The following is a 20,418-nucleotide window of genomic DNA, read 5'->3' as shown; positions in this document are numbered from 1 at the left end:
TCAACTACTAAAGTGATTTTTCTAAAACACAGGTCAGATTCTCTCATTTATACTTAATTAACTCCAGTGGCACTCTATTGGCTTCGGGATCAAATACAAAATATTTGACATTCAAAGCCCTTCATAATCTAGACCCATTCTACCTTTCCAGTCTTCTTACACCTTATTCACTCCTATGAAATCTTTCACTAATGACACCGACCTCCTGACAATTCCATGAATAAGACACTTTCATCTCTTGGCTTTGAGCATTTTTGCTGAATGCTCCCCATGCCTGGAATGCTCTCTCATTCCTCCACTCCACTTATTGATCTTCCTGACTTCTTTTAAGCCTTTATTTAAATTTCATCTTTTACCTCTCTTAATTCTAGACCCTTCCTCTTATTAATAATTTTCTATTCATCTTGTCCACTCTTGTGGAATGTATAGAGTGTTCACAGAGGGACTATCACCTCTGAGGTGAGGACTTGCTGAGTCCTTGTCAGGGCTGCTCATCCACCTCTGATGCCCACCTTTCATCAAACCTTCACCTGTGGCTCCAAGGAGCTGTAGCATGCACAACAGCCACAAATTAGTAAAATCGTCTTGGCAGAGGGGCTAAACCAGATTGAGAATAACTGACAGGTCTCAAACCCATCAGTGAGTTAGGGAAATCTCTACCCTAAGCATGTGAAGATTCCCTCCAGTGGAATAAGCAAATAGGAACAATTTGTTTCAGTGGCCTCGAAGGTGGCTGAGGTATGCACTATGGTGCTGCTTAGAGATTAGTCATATATTGAAGATGCTAAGATCTATCCACTGAAGATCCAATGGACCTTCATCCTAGACCATCACTAATTGTCCTGACTTGTCTTGCCAATGAGCTTTGATGACTCTGGAAGAGAGAGTGAAGCTGATGGCTTTGTGCAACTCTGCTTCATTTAAAAGATATCACCCCATGATGTCATTGGTTCTCTTCAAAATGAAGGATGAACAACCATCAATATAAAGATTGCTTTGTTAATATTTGTTCAAGTAGTATCTCCTTCATTTGATGATAATATCCTAGCAGGCAAAGACTGTTTATGCCTCTTTTTGTATTCAGAACATTTAGTATAGTGCCTGGCATATTGTAGGTGCTTAATTACTGTGTATTGATTATTTTTTTTGTTTTTATATCCCCAGTGCATAGCACAATGTTATAAGCCTTATAGGTATGTGATAAATCATTGTTGGATTGAATTGTCTTAACAATTGAATTATGAAAGTGGAATAGAAATGGTTGAGTCACTTGTCAGAAGAAAGTTGATGGCCACTTGCCTAGAATATTGCGGACATGATTCATAATTTAGGCTTAGGCTGGGATAGCTGATCACTAAGGTCTCTTCCAATAATATTATTTTCTCTAGTTCGCTAGGAAATCCCACCATTCTAATATTGAAGAGCCTGCCTTGTTCTCAAACCCATTCCCTTCCCTATGACTGCTGCAAATTCTAAAGTTCCAAAAAATACGAACATTGACTTAGTTGTATCACCACTATGGGGGTACTCAAAGTAAAACCTAGTTTTCCTATATAAGAAGGTATTCTATATTGAACCTGACAGAAAGGGACAAAGTTCTGAAGGCTATGTGGATCCTAGGAATTGTAATACTCACGGCTTTGGAAGAGGCTCCACATTTGATCTAGGGGCTGAATTTCCTGCAGTAGTGGGAGCATTCAAATTCCTATATGAGAATAAGTAGGAAGAGATGGATCTGAAAGCTGAGCTGCAATGAGGAATAAGTGGTGGCAGTGCTATGGTTATCAGATCCCTTTGGGCATCTTTCATTTTCATTTCATCAGAACTGTAGAGTAAATATAGTTGGGTGACCTCAGTATTGGGTCTTTGCTTTATGAAATAAAAAAGGCAGACCAAGTCTATTGGCTGTAACTTTCTATCCCTTTAAGAATAGAGGACAGAGGGTAGATAGTCAGTATGGTATATAGAGGAGTGGGTTCAAATATGACCTTAGACAGTTCCTAGGTTATGTGACCCTGGGCAAGTCACTTAACCCTGATTGCCTAGCCCTCACTGCTCTTCTGTCTTAGAATTGATATACTAAGACAGAAGGTAAGAGTTTAAAAACAAACAAAAAAAAAAGAATAGAGGAAAAGTAGTTAAAAGGTTTTATTTAATCCTTCCCACTCCCTGATTGTCTTCCCAGAATCTGTAGCCATCAGACACTTCTTTATAACTATTCTTTCTCTTTCTTTATATTTCTATTTCCTGATTTGTTTCATACAAAATATCTGATCAATCATAATAGTTTGCAATGCATGCCTGTATATTAATTTCAAACAAGAAAAGCAATGGATGGTGCCACTGACTAGCTAGAAATGCAAAGAAGTTAATTAGGATGAAGGACCAGAAGGAGAGGAAGTTCACTTATTTGGGGGTACTAAGCTATTGTTGTGGGAAAACTTTATGGTAATGATTTGGTTAATAATTTCTATATTACATAAACTCCTAAAATAGCAGAGATGCAACTAAGTGAACTAGAATCAATTCACCTCTAGGAAAAAATGCAAGCTTATTCTTGCAGCCAGGCCAGGTCTCTCAGGAGTTTCAAGAAAATCTCCAGCTTACAAAGTACAGAGGAGAGAGGGGGTGGGACAAGAAAATACAAACCAAGAGAAAGTCATGTCCCAGGGGCCACCTAATAGAAAGAAAAAGAATTGGTCTAGATTGGATTCAGCTTTTCTTTTACCTTTTGGAGTGGGAAGAATAAAAAGAGGAAATGCCCAGCCAAACTTTGAAAGTCTAAAAGCCTGAGGTAGTGCTCCCTATAACCACCTCCCTCTCACTAGTGAACTTGTAGTGTAGGATGGAGAAAAATAGAAAGCTGGTATACTCCCCTACAAGTGAAGGGATCGCTGATGTCTTGGCTCTAGGAAGAGAGAAAATTGGGCCTGGAGCCTTAACAATTTCTCAGAATCCCAGACTATTTCAAGTCACAGGAAGCAAGTGCAGGACCTAAACAGAGATCAGCTGTTCACTCTTTGGTCCATAGGGTCCTGGAAACCCTTACTTTTTTCTCTCATTAAAATATAAATGAATTGTGAAAATACTTCTAATATCTTACACACAGTAAATACTCAGTAAATGCTAAAGATTGTGATAGATGTCATCCAGCCCCAGTATTTAAAAAAAAAAACAGGGTATTTCCTTTTTCCTGATTCAAACCCAATTCCTTTCATTTGCTGATCTGGCTACATGTGTCCACCATTATGTAGCACTAGTTTTTTACTGATTTTTTTCTTTTTGGGCAGTTTAGGGAGACGAGACCTAAGATTTCATGGAAGTGATTCCTGGTGAGGAATTGCCCTCTTATCAAAACAAAGCAACCACAGTTCTGCAACTCAGTGCCTTGGAGAGTTGCCTGGGGGCATTGAGGGGTCCATTTTCTTGCCCTGAGTTACACAGCAGGAATGTAAGGGGTAAGATTTGAATAAAGTTCTTGATTCAGAGGTCAGCTCTCTATCTTCTTTGCCAAAGACAACTTTCTTTTTCCTGATAAGGGTTATTTTTACCCCCTTCTGTATACAGAAGATACTTTGGATAAATTTTACTACTCATTTTTAAACAGATAATTTTGAAAGGTAAAATAATAGTAAAATAAATTGCCTCAATGAAATCATGATCTTTCCCCATATAAGCTAAAGTTTGACATAATTTTGTTCTCAGGGCTACTAGAACCTGGAAAATTTGGGGAATGATCCTTACATTCTTCTTCCCTCACCCTCTTCAAGTATGATTTTTCTTTCCTCATGCCCCTGGGCTCTTTTCAGTTCTAGGAAATCAAGATTGATAGCAAAGTGGTGACAGAAGAGAAAATAAAAGTGAAGAATGCAAGCACTTAACCATAGCTTGCCATGAAAGCAGTTAACTAAATATTTGCTGACTTGTTGAGAGAAATTACAGTTTTAAGAACAGCAATAATGACATTTTAATTTAAAATGCTTGAAGACAAACTCTGTAGCATAAGGATGCTTATGAAAATAAGAAAAACCTTTGGCCTAAAGTATAATCACCAGATATAATGTATATACCTGCTCGTAACTCAGAATCATAGAATCAAAGAATGTTAGAATTGGGAATAACTTTAAAGATTTAGGTCTAGTGCCTCATTTTACAGATGAGTAAATTAAGACACAGAAAGTTTGAATAGATTGTCTAAGGTCGAATAGCTACTTAGGGGTGGGGGTAGAACTTGGAACCATGTCTCCTGGTATTCTCTTGCTGGGCCTTTCCATGACTCCATGGTTTCTCGATCACTTATTGGAGAGAATATTTTATTTTTTAAGCATATATATTTTTTATTTTTATGTTTTAACATAATGTAGAGATAATACTTCAAAAGAGACAAGGCTCTAACCCAGAAATGCCATTGTTAGATTGAAAGGCTGATGAGTTTCCAAGGGCTATTGGGTTCCACTCTTTTGAAAGATAATGACCTCCAAAGTTAATTAATGGCAGGTTGTTGTTTTGTTTTTGTTTTCAAATGGAAAGAGGGAGCAGTTATTCAACTCCTTAGAGGTGGAAGGCTATCTGAGAGTTCTTTGACAGTCTTCACATAAAATGAGTCATTCATTTCATGTTTTATACTCCCTAGAAGATAAAATGATAAAGAACCAGAGATTATGTCATAGCACAACTGTTCAGTGAGAAGGATGGAGTTTCTCATACATTCTATCATCTTGAAGAGTTAAAGTTGTCACTCCTCCCAGATTAAAAGAATCAAGTCACCAATTTTCTACTTAAGATAAAGCTACTATTGCACTGAATACAAAGAAATCATCCAGGGATTTAGTTATATGATACAAAAACGCATCCTCTCTTGTTTAGATGCTGGTGTCTTCTGACAAAAATTTTAGCAGTGGCCAGGAACCATCTATAGACAGTTTGTTCAGTTCAGCAAAGAGGGCAGGGATGCCATACATAAGGATACATAAAGATGACAATTAACTCACCACATCAAGCATGTCAAACTATATATGAATTCTGTGGTTTCAGATCTGTTTGGACATGAAATTATTTGAATTCTTTCTTAACTTGAGACCACATGTTCTTTACCCTTTAGATCATCTACATTTCTGATCTATTCTAGACACTCAAATGTACCTCCTCCCTTAGGGTTCAGTTTGCTTTGTTGTTATTATTGTTGTTGAATTATTTTCAGTCGTGTCCAATTCTTCATAACCCCATATACAAAACTTAATGTACTATAAAATGTTTTTTTCATTTTCTAGTCATTTCAGTTGTGTCTGACTCTTTGTGATTCCATTTGGATTTTTTCTTGGCAAAGATAATAGAGTGGTTTGCCATTTCTTTCTCCAGTTCATTTTACGGATGAGGAACTGAGGCAAAAAAGATTAAGTGGCTTGCCTGAGGTCACACAACTAGTAAGTGTCTGAGACCAGATTTGAACTCAGGAAAAGTATTCCAGGCTCTAGGACCAGTACTCTATGCACCAAGCCACCATATTTCATGTTAGCTACTCTGGTAATATTTTCTTTCTTCAAATGACACATCCTGTGCTTCTAGCCCAAATGACTTTTCCAGGCTTATATATGCATCCTCCTGACACACTTTCTGGTCCAGACAGGCCTCACACATGACATTCCACTCCCCATTAGCATGACTTTTGCACATTGATCCCCATGCCTGAAAGAAACTTTTTCCTCACTATTCCCTAATTTCCATCAAAGTTCAACACAAATACCATCTTCTGAACTCCCTACTAGTATTTCTCTCCCAAAGTGAATTTATATTGGTTCTATATAAGTGTGTGTGTATTTCAACCAATCAATAAGCACTTTGTATTTATTAGGAATTTTGTACCTTTTGAATTACATTCCCCAGAATTTCTTTCTGTATTATCCAGTATCCTTTTCCTTTCCATTTATATGTGTGCTTATGTTGTTTTGCTTATAAGTTCTGAAACTCCTCCCTTTTGCACTCTTCTCTCATGACCAGGGTGAGTTAGCTAGCTTTTTTTTTTACTTTAGTTATTATTAATAAACTTTGTAAAAATATAATACTTAGTTATTGTATATTAATTTTAATCTTTACAAGTTATTAAGTATCTCCTATGTGCTCAGATAGTGTACTAATTGATGAGGATACAAAAGGAGCCATAAAGATAACCCCTGGCCCAAAGGAGTTTACAAGCTAATGGGGAAGACAATGGGAAAATAAATATATATAAAACAAGCTATATACAGGACAAATAGGAAATAATTAACAGAGCAAAAGCACTGGAATTAAGAAGGGCTGGGGAAACCTTCCAGGAAAAGATTTTTTTTTGGTTTTATTTTCCCTAATAGAAGCTTCTTCAGGGCTGATACTTTTTCTTTTTGTCGCTGTATCACTAGGGCCCAACATAGGGACACATTTTAAGTGCTTATTAATTATTTGTTGATTATTAGATTGGTCCCATCCAGAGATATTTCCATAGCATATGGTTCTGCCAATACTATAAGACAATTAACCAATCAGTAAGCATTTTATTATTTGTCATGTACTTTGAGAAGTAAGGACAAAAGTTCAACAGTCACTGTGTTCCAGAAGCTGAAAATCCAGTTGGAAAAAATCACATGGAAATATATAAGTATATCGACGATATGTCCAGAATAGATGGGATCATTCAACAAGCAGCAGTTTATTCTAGGGAGCATGTAAAACTAGAAGACAGGAAATTGATCTGAAGGACACTGAGGAGCCGCACACCAGAGAGGAAAGAGAGACGTGTTGGATAAGGTGTAATCTCTCAGAGAGATGAGTCAAAGGTGATTTTGATTATTAATGAACATAAGAGTATTCAAACATGTGAAGAAGAGCTCTTCTCTACCACCCCGCCCCCACCCCCTGGGGCAAGATCAAGAGGAAATAATATTAAATTGTAACAAGAGTGATTAAGGCAGGAAAGCTGACAGACTTTTTTTTTGTTTTTCCAATTTTATCCTAGAGTTCAATACCATGAGTAACAATTGATTATTTTCAATACCCAGCACACACAATGCATTGCTCATAGAAGACACTAAATAAATATTTGTTGAGTGAATGAAGGCATAAAATTTAATGAAAAGCTATTGCAACTTGTTTTAGAGCTTAATTTTAAAAAATCTTAGGTGGCTAAGTAGATAGAGAACCAAATGGAAGTCCTGGGTTCAAATTTGACCTCAGATACATCCTAGCTGAGTTACCCTGGGCAAGTTACTTAAATCCCAATTACTGAGCCCTTACTACTTTTCTGCCTTAGAACTGATCATTAGTATTGATTCTAAGATAGAAGGTAAGGGTTTTACATATAAATATATATATGTATATATATATTGATATGTACATAGGGAGCTATGCAAATTTATTAATAATTTACTTTGAAAGAGGTTTAAAATTACTTTCCTCAACCAAATGACCCTAGTCCATTAATATGTCTATATAGAGTTGAATTATCGCTTTCTGTTTGGCCAAATATGTCACAGTCACAGAATTTGCAAGTTAGAAGAGACCTCAGCAGCTATCTAGTCCGATTCTTACCAATAAAAGGAATGCCGCTATCATGCACCTGACAAATCTAATCTCTACTTGAAGTTCTCCAAAGAAGGGGAACCTCTGAAGGTAGCCCATTTCACTCTTGGAAATTCTAATTGTTAAAATATTTTGCCTAATATTAAACCTAAATTGAGCTTCACAACTTACATCTATTATTCCTGATTCTGCTCTTTGTGGTTAAACAGAAAAAAATCTAATCCTTCTTCCATGAAATTACTTTTTAAATACTCAAAGACAACTCTTGCTTCCCGTGCTGAGTCTTCTAAGCACTTTCACAGTGCCTGGCACGAATTGTTGTTATTCTTCAATCCTTTTAGTGGCGTGTGACTTTTAATGACCCCATTTGGGGATTTCTGGGCAAAGATATGAGAATGTTTATCATTTCCTTCTCCAGCTCATTTTACAAGTGAGAAACTGAGGCATATTTGTAATAAGCTAGTCAGTATCTGATGCAAAATTCACACTCATAATAGGTGCTTAATAAATGTTTATTGATTGATTCTCTTCTCCAAGGTAAAGATGCCCATATTCTTTAACTGATTCTTACATGGCAGGGACTCAAGGCCCTCCACCACCATGAACACAATATTTGACAATGGGAGGTTTGACAAAGGGAGAATAAAATGGGACCATGCCCTCCTTATTCCTGGAAGCTATTCTTTTCTTAATGCAGCCCAAGGTTTTATTGACTTTATTGGTTGCCGAATTACACTGCTGACTTATATTGAGCTTACAGTTCACTGAAGTCTTTTTTGTAATAACTGCTGTTTATCTATGTCTCCTTCAACTTACACTTTTAAATTGATTTTTTTGTGCTCAAGTGCAAGGTTTTACTTTATCCCTAATGAATTTCACCTAATTATGTTCATCTCAATTGTTCTAGTCTGCTTAGCAAGTTGGATTTTGACTGTGTAAATAATTCCTCCCAAGTTCGTGCCATCTGTAAATTTGATAAGCACACCATCTTTATACAAGTTAATGATAAAAATGTTTGACAGTATAGGATCAGACAGAATCCCAGGGATACTCCACTAGAAACCTTCTGCCACTTTGACAGTAAAATCATTAACAATTATTTTTTAAGTCATGCTACCCAACCAATATTGAATCCATATAATTGTATTATTATCTAATTGGTACCTCTGGATCTTCTCTAAAAAGAATTGCATGATATATTTAATCAAAAGCTTTGCTAAAATCCAATTGAACTCTATCCGTGAGTACCTCATCTATTAGTTTAGTATCTTGTCTAAAAAGGAAATCAGGATAGTTTGGCATCACCTGTTCTTGGTGAAATTATACTGGGTCTTTAGAATTAATGTTTTTCTTTCTAGATACTCACCAACTAACTTTTAAAATAATATATTCTAAAATATTTCAAAGACTTTAAGAAAAGCTCATTGGCTTATAGTTTTCAAAGTCTTTCCTCTTTTGAAATATGAGACAACATTCACCTTTTCCTACTATGATCTTTCAAATATCACTGACAGTTGCTCTGAAATTACATTATCAGGGCTCTGGGTTATAGTTCATCTGGTCTGAGCAATTGAAATTGTTCAAAGGCAGCCAGATACTCTCTTGTTATTTCCTTACTTGTCTTGGAAATAAACTCTCTCTATAAATCACTTTTGCTCTGCTATTTCCAGTGTAAAGATTATTTTCTTTAAAAAAAAAAAAAGAAAAAATTGAAAAAGGAAAGAAGATAAGGTTGAACAACTTTGCCATTCCTCTCTTGTAAGTTATTATAATTCTACCCCTCTTTGCAAAGGTCCTCTCCTTTCTGTGGTCCTTCCTTTTCTTTCAAAATAACTACAAAAAAATCTATAATTCTTTTGTTCACCTTATTGTGAAATTTATGTGGGTGTGCATATGAATATATTTATCATCTATCATCTCTCTAACTTTCTCAATCACCATCCTATCTGTCTACCCATCCATCCATCCATCCATCTATCTCTCATCTATCTAATTTATCATATTCATCATATCTATCTACATTATAAGAGGCTAGGTGGTACAGTAGATTAAATGTTGGTCAGGAAGAGTTGAATTCAAACTGGTCTGAGACACTAACTATCTGTGTAACCATAGGCAATCCTCTTAAATTCTCTTTGCCTCAGTTTTCTCATCTGTAAGAGGAGGATAATAAAGTACTTACCTCTCAGAGTTGCTGTGATGATACAATGAGAAAAATTTTCAACTTTAAAGTACCATATACAGAGGGAGAGAATTTGGAATAGAAAACATTTTTAAATGGATGTAAAAATGTTTTATATAATTGGAAAAAGAAAAATACCACATAAGTGCTATCTATTATATATGTATATAAGAGAAACATGAATGCATATATATACATATATGTGGAAAGAGAGAGAGATAGAGAGAGAGATAGAGAGAGAAAGAAATAGATATCTTCCAAAGACTATAGCATCTTATATAACATCTCTCTGTTTTATCCTTACATGGTTTTTAACTCATCATTACATGTATTCTTCTAAATTTAGGAAGATTCAAGTTGCATTCCTAAGTAAAGCACTTTCAGTAGAATATTCCAATCAGGAAGCATTCTCAAAGGGAATACTTTAAGGAGGAAGACTATAATATGTGAATATAATACTTTCTTCTTTAGCTAGCAGTCTATAGGAATTTACTATTTTTAATTTCGGTTTCTTCATTTGGTTATTTTTCAGTTCAAATTTGGAAATTTGTATATATTTTCTACTGCCATGAATAGAAGAAATACTTTAATCCTAATGTCTCCTACAAACCTTTTCTTTTCATAATCTGTTCCTTATGGTTCACTCTTTAAAATAGATCAGTAAAGGTGATATGTTCTGTGCATTTTCACACATTTAGCATCAAGTTGCCCTGGGATCTAAGCCACACTGCTACATTTTCTCTCATCTTGCTGCTGGAATAAGGTCACAGAAAATGGAGGTAGCATCCTAGCTCACAGATACAGAGCTTGATTATCAGTAAGGGTAATGTGGGTAATTGCATTAAGTGATAGATTTAGGGGTGGAAGGTGGATAATGATAGCATACTTTCTGAGCTACAAGCTATTCTACTGACATCCTCATTGTTGTGATTCTGGAAGGTTCTCATTCCTTTTTTGGACTTTAATTTAATCAAATGACTATATTTATTAAGTACCATTACTATATGTCTGGCACCAATAGGCAATAGAGCAGGACTATAATAGTATATTAAACATTAAACAGTATATTAACATTAGCAACTGAATTTCTGAAAACACATGACATACTTTTAAGTTTAATCTGCATTACTAACAATTTTTCCATCTCTTTATTAGTATCAATCAGTAAAACAGTAAATCAAGCCTTGATTTGTAGCATTTACCAAATTCCAAGGTTTTCAATGCTCACATTGAAAATTTAGTATTTGGGTGGTAAACCAGTTATTGGCTCCAGCCAAATGTGAAATAGAGATAAAAAAAAAGACAAAAAGAAAAACATTGACTGCCCATAAGCAGCTTGAACTATATCAAGGAAAACATAGCTTAATTTTACATAACCAGACTATTCAGAGACAGAAATTAAGTTTCACAGGAAACCTTTGGAGACTATAGCAAAGGATGTCAGTAGCATCTAATCGGTGACAGCCCTGATTCCTTTAGAATGTTTGTAATAATAATAATTGAAGTGTCATACTTCCTTTTTGAATGTAAACAAAATGCTATTGCTTGCAAAAAAAGTATGTGAGCATATATACACATTAGTAATCACCTGCCAGATCATCACATAGAAGCAAGACAATCCCATAAAGTGCTGAACAAAAGGGCTCTTTAAAAAAATTAATCTTTTTACTAATTTTGGAACATGCTTTAGAGTTCAATGTTCAAGATATCAAAGAATAAAATCTGAAATTAAGGCCACAAACAAACTTTGACATCTTTTTTTGTCACATTAGCCCCTTATGAGCTTAGGAATACCTGTGCAGAGGAGTATGCCACTGGGATCCCAGGCAAAGTTACAAGAAGCAGTCCAGGTCTCTTTGAGGATGAACCCAAAGTTAGCCATGGAGTCCAATTGTTTCCATAGTTTTCACCCAAACGTCGTTGTACCATTGTACTTGAAGATGTGATGTGAACAGAAATAGATTTCTGGGAGGTGACTTTCACATGACAAGTCGAAATCAAAGGAATTCAAAGGGAGAAATTTTAAGTAAATGGCCAAAAAGACAAGCTAGTATTGAGTTCAAGAATCTCTCTCTCTCTCCTACCAAATTTTCTGAGCAGTTCTTATTCTGAAAATTGTTTCCAATAAAGGATATTCATCTTCCATTAGTAGGAACAAACCATAAACCCTATAACTAACTTAGAAATTGGGGGGCTTGAAAATTGAGGCAAAAATACCCTAAAGCAGTGACGGTAAACCTATGGCACGGGTGCCAATGCTGGCATGCAGAGCATTCTCTGTGGGCATGCGGCCCCACTTGAGTGGAGCTGCTCCCCTCCCCTTCTCCACCGAGCCTGATGACATTATTCCTATCCCTCACCCCCCTGCCCAGCAGCCCAATGGGAATACTTCTTCCCTCCCCTGTGTGGCATAAGGAGGGGGGCAGGATGACCCCAGGGTTGGGGGCATGGCTGGGCATTCTGGCTCCAAAAGGTTTCACCATCACTGCCCTAGAGTAAAATTGTACTTGTGTTCACCCTCCTATGAGGCTATTAGATCTCATAAGTTGGTGGAACTTTTAGACTAACATTCCTTCTATAAGGTCAGATAGTCTGAGTCTACTGGAACTTTCCTCAGCAATTCCTAGAGAAATGTCACAGCAAGCCATTAACAAACAAAAGAAGAAGGGAAGGACCCCTGTTGGCCAGAACTTAATTCAAAACCACAGTTGATGGAAATACAATTCAGAACACCTCTGAATGTGTTCAGATGTTCTTTTAGACAGGAAAGAAAACTGGGCATTTATCAGAGCAAATTAAGAAAAGGTTGCTTAGTATTTAACTTGTAATTATAGCATCAGGGCAAAGCCAAGATAGGTTAAGAGGTATTTAATAGTAAATTGCATTTGAATATGATTGACACATCCAGAAAACAAATGTGGGGTTGGGGTGGGGATAAATTCTACCTTTTCCCCCTACAAGACTTTGGCAGTGTTTTTTTTTTTTTTTTTTCTCAGCTTTGATTGCTTCTCGGCCTTTTGGCTTAGATCAAGTGTAGTATTTTTTTCTCAGCTTTGTACAGCCAGAGGAAGAAAATTCAAACAGGCCCAAACTACTTGCAAAAGCAGTTGGAAGGAACTTGCCCCTGCTTATTTAAAACATAGTTTAACTGTCAGTAATAGCTTAAAGAATGCTCAATTTAGTGTTAAGAACTTGAAATAAGAAAAAAAAACCTTGGAAGACAGTCCCCTTTACTCCTCCCTCTTAAGGAGTAAGAAATTATCTCAGAAAAACTAAATAACTTCTGTTTTGAATTTTTGTGTGTGCTACAGTAAAGGTTTATTTTTCTCAACTTTCCATGAGTCTTTTTAAATGTGAAGAATCTTTCTCCTAATAAAATTAGATTCAGTTAAAAATAAATCTAGCTTTTCACTAGTAGAGTTTCCACTAAAGTGTCTCCTTGGGATTGGAGTCCTATTTAAGTGTGAGTGTGTTTTTTTTTCCTTTTCCCTTTTGGTCTGGTCAACCAGGAAGATGGAAAAAAGAAAGAAGAAATAGGCAGTGAGAAAGAATTTTNTGGTCAACCAGGAAGATGGAAAAAAGAAAGAAGAAATAGGCAGTGAGAAAGAATTTTGCACTTTCAAAATTTGTTACATCGAAAAAAGTGGAGGTGGGGATTATGATATGATCTTTTTTTAAAATTATTTTTTAAACCCTTAACTTCTGTGCATTGGCTCCTAGGTGGAAGAGTGGTAAGGGTGGGCAATGGGGGTCAAGTGACTTGCCCATGGTCACACAGCTGGAAAGTGTCTGAGGCCGGGTTTGAACCTAGGACCTCCCGTCTCTAGGCCTGACTCTCAATTCACTGAGCTACCCAGCTGCCCCCATGATATGATCTTTTCTTTTCTTTTCTAAACCCTTGTACTTCGGTGTATTGTCTCATAGGTGGAAGATTGGTAAGGGTGGGCAATGGGGGTCAAGTGACTTGCCCAGGGTCACACAGCTGGGAAGTGGCTGAGGCCGGGTTTGAACCTAGGACCTCCTGTCTCTAGGCCTGACTCTCCCTCCACTGAGCTACCCAGCTGCCACCATGATATGATCTTTTAAGAAAAATATTGATTTGGTTTTAGTGGGCACAGAACTGAGCTTTTAGCTAACTATGATATATACTGATTTTCATGACAATGTTTATAAGTATTCACTTTACTGTGGAGTGTTAAATTGGGAATCAGCACTTTTGAAGATGTCTGCAACCATCCTACATTTTTTGAAGATGACTTTTCTCTCTTTCCATCCCCTCCCTCACTCCCTCCCTCTGTCTGTCTCTCTTCTTCCCTCCTCTCCCTCCCTCCCTCTCTCTGCCTCTGTTTCTCTGTCTTTGTCCTTCTGTCTCTCTGTCTCTCTCTCTTCTTCCCTTCCCTCCCTACCTCTCTTTGTCTCTATCTCTGACTCTATCTCTGTGTCTCTGTGTCTCTCTGTCTGTCTCTGTCTCTCGGTCTCTCTACTATCTCTCTGTCTGTCTCCCTCTGTCTGTCTCTCTTCTTCCCTTCTCTCCCTCCCTCTCTCTGTCTCTGTCTCTGTCTCTATCTCTGTGTCTCTCTGTCTCTGTCTCTCTGTCTCTCTGTCTGTCTCTCTTCTTCCTTTCCCTCCCTCCCTCTCTCTGTCTCTGTCCTTCTGTCTGTCTCTCTCTCTTCTTCCCTTCCCTCCCTCCCTCTCTCTGTCTCTCTCTTTCTTCTTCCCTTCCCTCCCTCCCTCTCTCTGTCTCTCTCTATCTCTGTGTCTCTCTGTCTCTGTCTCTCTGTCTGTCTGTCTGTTTGTCTTCCTCCCCTCTCTCCCTCTCTGACCCCTCTCTTCCTTTCCTTCTCTCCTCCCTTTCTCCTTTCCTTTCTATCTTCCTTTTAGCCTCCTTCCCTCCTTCCCCTCCTCTCTCATTCTGTAAGGTAAATCATGAGCTTTACTATATCCAAGATCAATGACAAATTGTGCAGCTAAAGCACAGGAAGTTTCATGTTCCAAGCCGGTGGGGTCAGACAATATTGGGAGATGTAAGCAAATGCAGCATATCCCAGACATCCTGACTTGGCTCCTTACCACCTGTGTGACCTTAAGCCAGTTCACCTTTAGGTCCTCCCTTTCTTCATCTTTCAAATGAGGAGTCTGAACAAGAAAACCAGACAGCATGGTCTAGGGCAGGCAAAGTGCTTAACTTGGAGTTAGGAAAACTCGAGTTTGAATTCCAGCAGCAACTCCTATAGCCTGTATGACCTTGGGTGGTTAATAATAATAAGAGCTAACATTTAGATATAATTGACATTATAGTTATAATATTACATATATTTATATAACTAACATTAACATTTGGCTATTATTATATCTATAACACACACACACACACACACACACACACACACACACACACACACACACANTAGCATACACACACACACACACACACACACACACACACACACACACACACACACACATATCTGTCTCCACAGAACTGCCAAGCAGGTCATCAAGTGCTTGAGGCAGCTGGAGATGATTGTCTGAGCCAAAGAGACACTTAAAAGGGGAATTGTTTGGTGCAATAAATGACACTGGATGGCCAAAATTATAAATAGGTATAGATATGCATGTGTATACATACACACATATATGTGGCACCAGGTCTGGAGTCAGGAAAACCTGAGTTCAAGCCTGACCTCAGATATTTACTAGCTATGTGTTCCTGGGCAAGTCACTTAACCCTGTTGGCCTCAGTTTCCTCATCTGGAAAATGACCTGAAGAAGGAAATGGCAAACCACTCTCTTATCTATCTATCTATCTATCTATCTATCTATCTATCTATCTATCTATNACCACTCTCTTATCTATCTATCTATCTATCTATCTATCTATCTATCTATCTATCTATCTAGTACATTTAGTTTTGCAAATAGCTTTACATATGTCATTTAACTTCTCTGAGTCTCATATTCCTTACCTGCAAAATGAGGGAGTTGAACTAGATGGCTTTCAAAGTTCTCGTCCAGTTCTAAATCTATGATCCCTTTTTATTACTGAGTATGATACCTGGTGGAACCTACAATAATATTTATGCAACATTCATTCACCAAACATATATTGAATACTTACACTGGGCAAGCTACTGTGCCAGGAACTGAATAGTCCCTTCATGTCAACAGAAAAAAAAAAGCATGGAAAAAAAATAATGTGTTTGTTAACAAGTAAGTTCTGAGCCTCTGAGATAGTAATTTTCCAACATTTTCAGCTCTTTAAATATGCCGATTCCATAATTCAAAGTTATTCAACAAAATACTTGCATCAGCAACGGGCTAGGTTTGGGTTGTTTTTTTTTAGAAAAGCAAACCCAGAGCTTAACAAATACACCAAAAGCCCCAGACAAAAACTTGCTGAGCTGTTTCCCATTTGTGCTTTGCCAACAGCAAAGGTGGAATGATTTGCTTAGGCTATGAAAAGAAAGATGAGTTAACATAATGGCTGACACTGGATCGGTTAGAGATCTCCTCAGGTCATGAGGATTATATTCCAGCCTTTAACTACAAAGTCAGCAAGTGATGCTTTTGCCCCAGTCACTGCCCAGTTCAGCCTACACATAATCAGCAAGAATAAGAAAAATATACACAACCACACAGGAGGACTACACAATAGTTCTCCCATGGCATTCTTCCATGAAATTACTGTGCCCACTCTTCATCTTGGCATGGATAGGAAGTTGGATGCCAAAGGAGGACAAACTTTGGCAAGTTGCACTGAGCAAGAAGAGTTTTGAATACAGCCATATTTCTGCTGTCCAAGAACCAACCTAGATAACTGTGGTGAGGCTCAGCAACAAAATGCTGGCCATTAGATGATGAATGTGATTGGTCCCGACAACCCCTGGGAGGAAGGGGAGATGTAATCTGTATCAGTGAGAGCTCATTCCAAGTAGCAAAGTATCTCGGGTCATTAATGCTAAATGCAAAAGAGGCTATTACTACTACTTGGCACTTAAACAATGAATAAAATTATAATTTATAGATGCAGGCTTAAAAGAAAATGGTGCTAGACACTAAGGAGCGACTAAAGCAGGAGGATAAACCACACTCTCTGATTTCCAAGACTCCAGTCAGTGCTCATATAAGTGACTCCATGGGATTTATAAAGCAGAAGATTGTTCAGAGGCATTCCACATGACAAGTTACATGGAACAAAATTTATTTAGCTCAGTGGCAAACAAAGCTCAGATGAAACTACAAAATTTTATAAATCAGACTAGACAAATTCTTGGAGTAGCTTGAGGCTATAAATGTAAATGAGATTAAATTGAAGAACAATAAAGAGAAGACTGGAAAAAAAAGCAATTCTTTTTCCCTTCTGGTCTCATCTTGTATATATGCTTTTATATATAACAGGTCAAAATTTTATATATTTATACATATATATATGTGAATTACTCTTTCTGGTTACATACATATAGATACACATGTGTATGAGTTATTTGAGTGCTTTATGCATTTCACAGGTTTATGAGATCCTGGGTGTCTTTCTGCATTATTTGCATTTCCTGTGGGGAAAAAATAAAAGTTTTACTACCCATTTGCATTGCTAACTGAGTACCCATATGGAGTTAGGATACTGTAAGCTACTTTGAAGAAAACTTAAGACATGAACCAAACACAAGTGACATTTGAAATTTTTCTTAATAGGGACAATGAGCCTAAGAGATAAAATTACCCCGTTGGGCTCAGCCCCTGGGTCTGGGTCATGTAGTGCCAGAGTATTGATAGGTCTGAAGCACAAGCTTAATAAATGTTTGTATTTCATTTGTCTATGTTCTTGCTGATAGAATTTAATATCCTTGAAGGAAAGAACCATTTCTTTTTTGCCTTTGAATTCCCAGCAACTAGCTTTATTCCTTGCATATAGCAGATACTTAATAAGAAAAGGAAGGAAGAAATGAGTAAGCATTTATTGAGCAATTACTAAGTACCAAATGCTGTGCTAAGAGTCCTATAAATATTATCTCATTTGATCCCAACAATAACTTGCAATGTAGGTGCTGTTATTACTTCCATTCAACTTCTAGAATTGAAGAAACAAGAGGCCAATTGAGGTTAAGTATGTGTCTAGTATATGTCTGAGGCCAGATTTGAACTCTTCTTCCTGATTCCAGGTCCATTGCTCTAACCACTCTGTGGCCTATCATTAATAATTTTTGTTGAGACTTAAATGAATGAATGAATGAATGAATGAATGAATGATTCTAAGTTGCTTGGTACTCTGGTTTTCTGACAGAAGATTGAAAACAACAGCTTAGAAGCAAGAAGGCAGGTAGCTAGAAACACATAGAAATGCTCTAAGTAGCAAAAAATAATAGCTGGACAACTAACAAAAAATACTCTAAAATAGTAACAGAAAAACTCAAACAGTACAATGGGCTGGGAGTTACACATACCTTATAGACTCAAGAAAAAATTCATAGTGGTGTTTCTGAGAAGCCAAGAAAAGGTTAAATCCTGTTCACTGTGCTCTATTTAAGAAGCAAGTCAACTATGTCATACATTTTAGAAAGACTTTCATCACGAATAGTTGAAATAAAAAAGATTTTGATACTAAAAGAGATCATCTAGAAGAGGTAGGTAGATGTAATCCCTATGAAGAAATTAATTACTTAGGAATGTCAAGTAATGAGACATTGCTAAGGCTAATCAATCATGTCTCCACAATCGTGTCTCCTTCCCCGCATCTACTCTCATATCTTATTCCTTTCTTTCATTTCCCAAGATCCCTAGATCAAACTATCTGTGCCTGGGATTAAATTTTCTTTAGTTTAATTGAACAAATATTTATTTAGCACCTACTTTATGTAATGTTCTGTCTTAGGTGCTGAGAAGGCCATGATAAACAATCTAATCTAACTTGGGATATTATATATGTATATATATATATATTATGAGTATAATATAAATATATATCAAAACTATAATAAAATTATGTTGAGCAATTAATTAAAGACATTATAAAAGGGAAATTAATCATATTTGTTGCTCTTCCCATCTCTATTTGGAGTTTTCTTGGCAAAGATACTAAATTGTTTTGCCATTTCCGTTTCCAGTTCATTTTGCAGTTGAGGAAACTGAGGCAAATAAGGTTAAATGACATGCTCAGGGTCATGTGTCTGAGGCCAGATTTGAACTCATGAAGATGAATTTTCCTGACTCCAGGCCTAGCATTCTATCTATCTATTGCACCATCTAGTTGCCTCCTAATTATAGATTAATGAATAGATAATTATTGGTTATTGATATGGGTATCAATAGGTTTATTTGTATAGTCATTTTAGAGATTAGTTATTATAGAATAAAGCTCAAAATCACCATTAAATTGAGGGTATACTCTTATAAAGTTGACAAGAAGATGCCACCTATAATTGCAACAGTTTTAATGTGACCTACTCAACTACCTTTCAATACTGAAAATAAGAAATGGATAAAAAGCAATACCATTTATCTTCATTATCACCATTTCCTGTAAAAATTTAGCTTATATAAAATGATAACTGTGACAAAATGAGATATCTGCAAAGCACTTAGCACAATGCCTGGCACATAGTAGGCACCTTTGATCCTGGAAGAATATGAGGAAAGACTAATGAAGGTGTTAGATTGGCTAGAGGAAAATGGGCTTATGCTTTCCATTGACAAGTTTTGCAGAGCCTCTGTTAAGTCTGTGGTTCATATGAAATCACAAGAAGATGTGAGCACCTGTCCAGAGAAGATAGGCCTGCCCATGACTTGAAGGCAATCAAAGAACCTTTCAAAATCATAAGGCTTGTTAGGATTTAGTGGTTATTGTTGTAAAGTTGTAAACAAGCTCTGCTGCTATTGTTAAATTATAAGCTGTTCCCATGAGTATGATTTTTCTTTAGAAAGCGTCTTCCCTCTGCCCCTCACTAAAAATTTGAAACAGCTGGTAATTCTATCCTGAATAAAGAGTGGAAATAAAATCGCTGGAGGCTTATAGTCGGAGTTCTGGCATCAGCCTCATTTCCTCTCTTCCTCTCTAGTTTCCCACAATCTCCACTCACATTCGCTTGAATCTCAAGCCAGTCCACTTTAGTCTGCCACTCACTCTCATGGCCCCATGCATACTTCTCATTTTTCCTCATTAGATTTCTAGCATCCTTCTTCAAGACAAGAGAAGAACAGATTTTTCTCTGGGAACGCATGGGCAGGTTCTGAAGATTTCTGGGCCTGCAGAAAATTAGTACAGAATGAGAAGGAATGATGAAATGCAATCAACATTGATCGAACCAGTCATGTATTGATGTGTGCCAATTATATAAACACAAATGAGAGAAAGTGTCAGGTGGAATTTTCAAAGGAAGATATGATTTTAACCTGGAAGGATCTGAATTTGTAAGTAAGACCTGAATTTGACTTAAAGGAAAGATTTCAATAAACAGGAGTGGAGAAGGGTTTTTTTAGAAGCATGGAAGATGGCAAGAGCAAAAAGCAGAGACCATAGAGAGTAGTGGTAGAACAGCAAATAAAGAGGAATCCACTTTGACTGGAATACAGAGCATATCCATCAACTAACACACACGCCATTTATTAAGCACTTACTATAACAGGTAATATGAAAGAAGACTGAAAACACTGGAAGATCCGAGATGCCAATTTACCTTTTATTTCATGGA

At 36.9% G+C, this 20,418-nt stretch overlaps 1 protein-coding gene across 1 annotated transcript in view; it reads right to left on the bottom strand.

The window, feature by feature from the left end:
• LANCL3 (LanC like 3) overlaps positions 1–19,947 on the bottom strand; it is a 68,360-nt gene extending 48,413 nt beyond the window's left edge. The window contains exon 1 of the mRNA XM_044669215.1: positions 19,807–19,947. Within this exon, the coding sequence (XP_044525150.1) occupies positions 19,807–19,947 (141 nt within the window). The remainder of the gene's footprint in view (positions 1–19,806) is intronic.
• Positions 19,948–20,418: the final 471 nt, after the last annotated feature.

Source organism: Gracilinanus agilis, chromosome 3, assembly GCF_016433145.1.
Source record: "Gracilinanus agilis isolate LMUSP501 chromosome 3, AgileGrace, whole genome shotgun sequence".
NCBI classification, from domain to species: Eukaryota; Metazoa; Chordata; class Mammalia; order Didelphimorphia; family Didelphidae; genus Gracilinanus; species Gracilinanus agilis.
The sequence above is the reverse complement of the archived record's forward strand: the minus strand, read 5'-3'. Positions and strand labels throughout refer to the sequence as shown.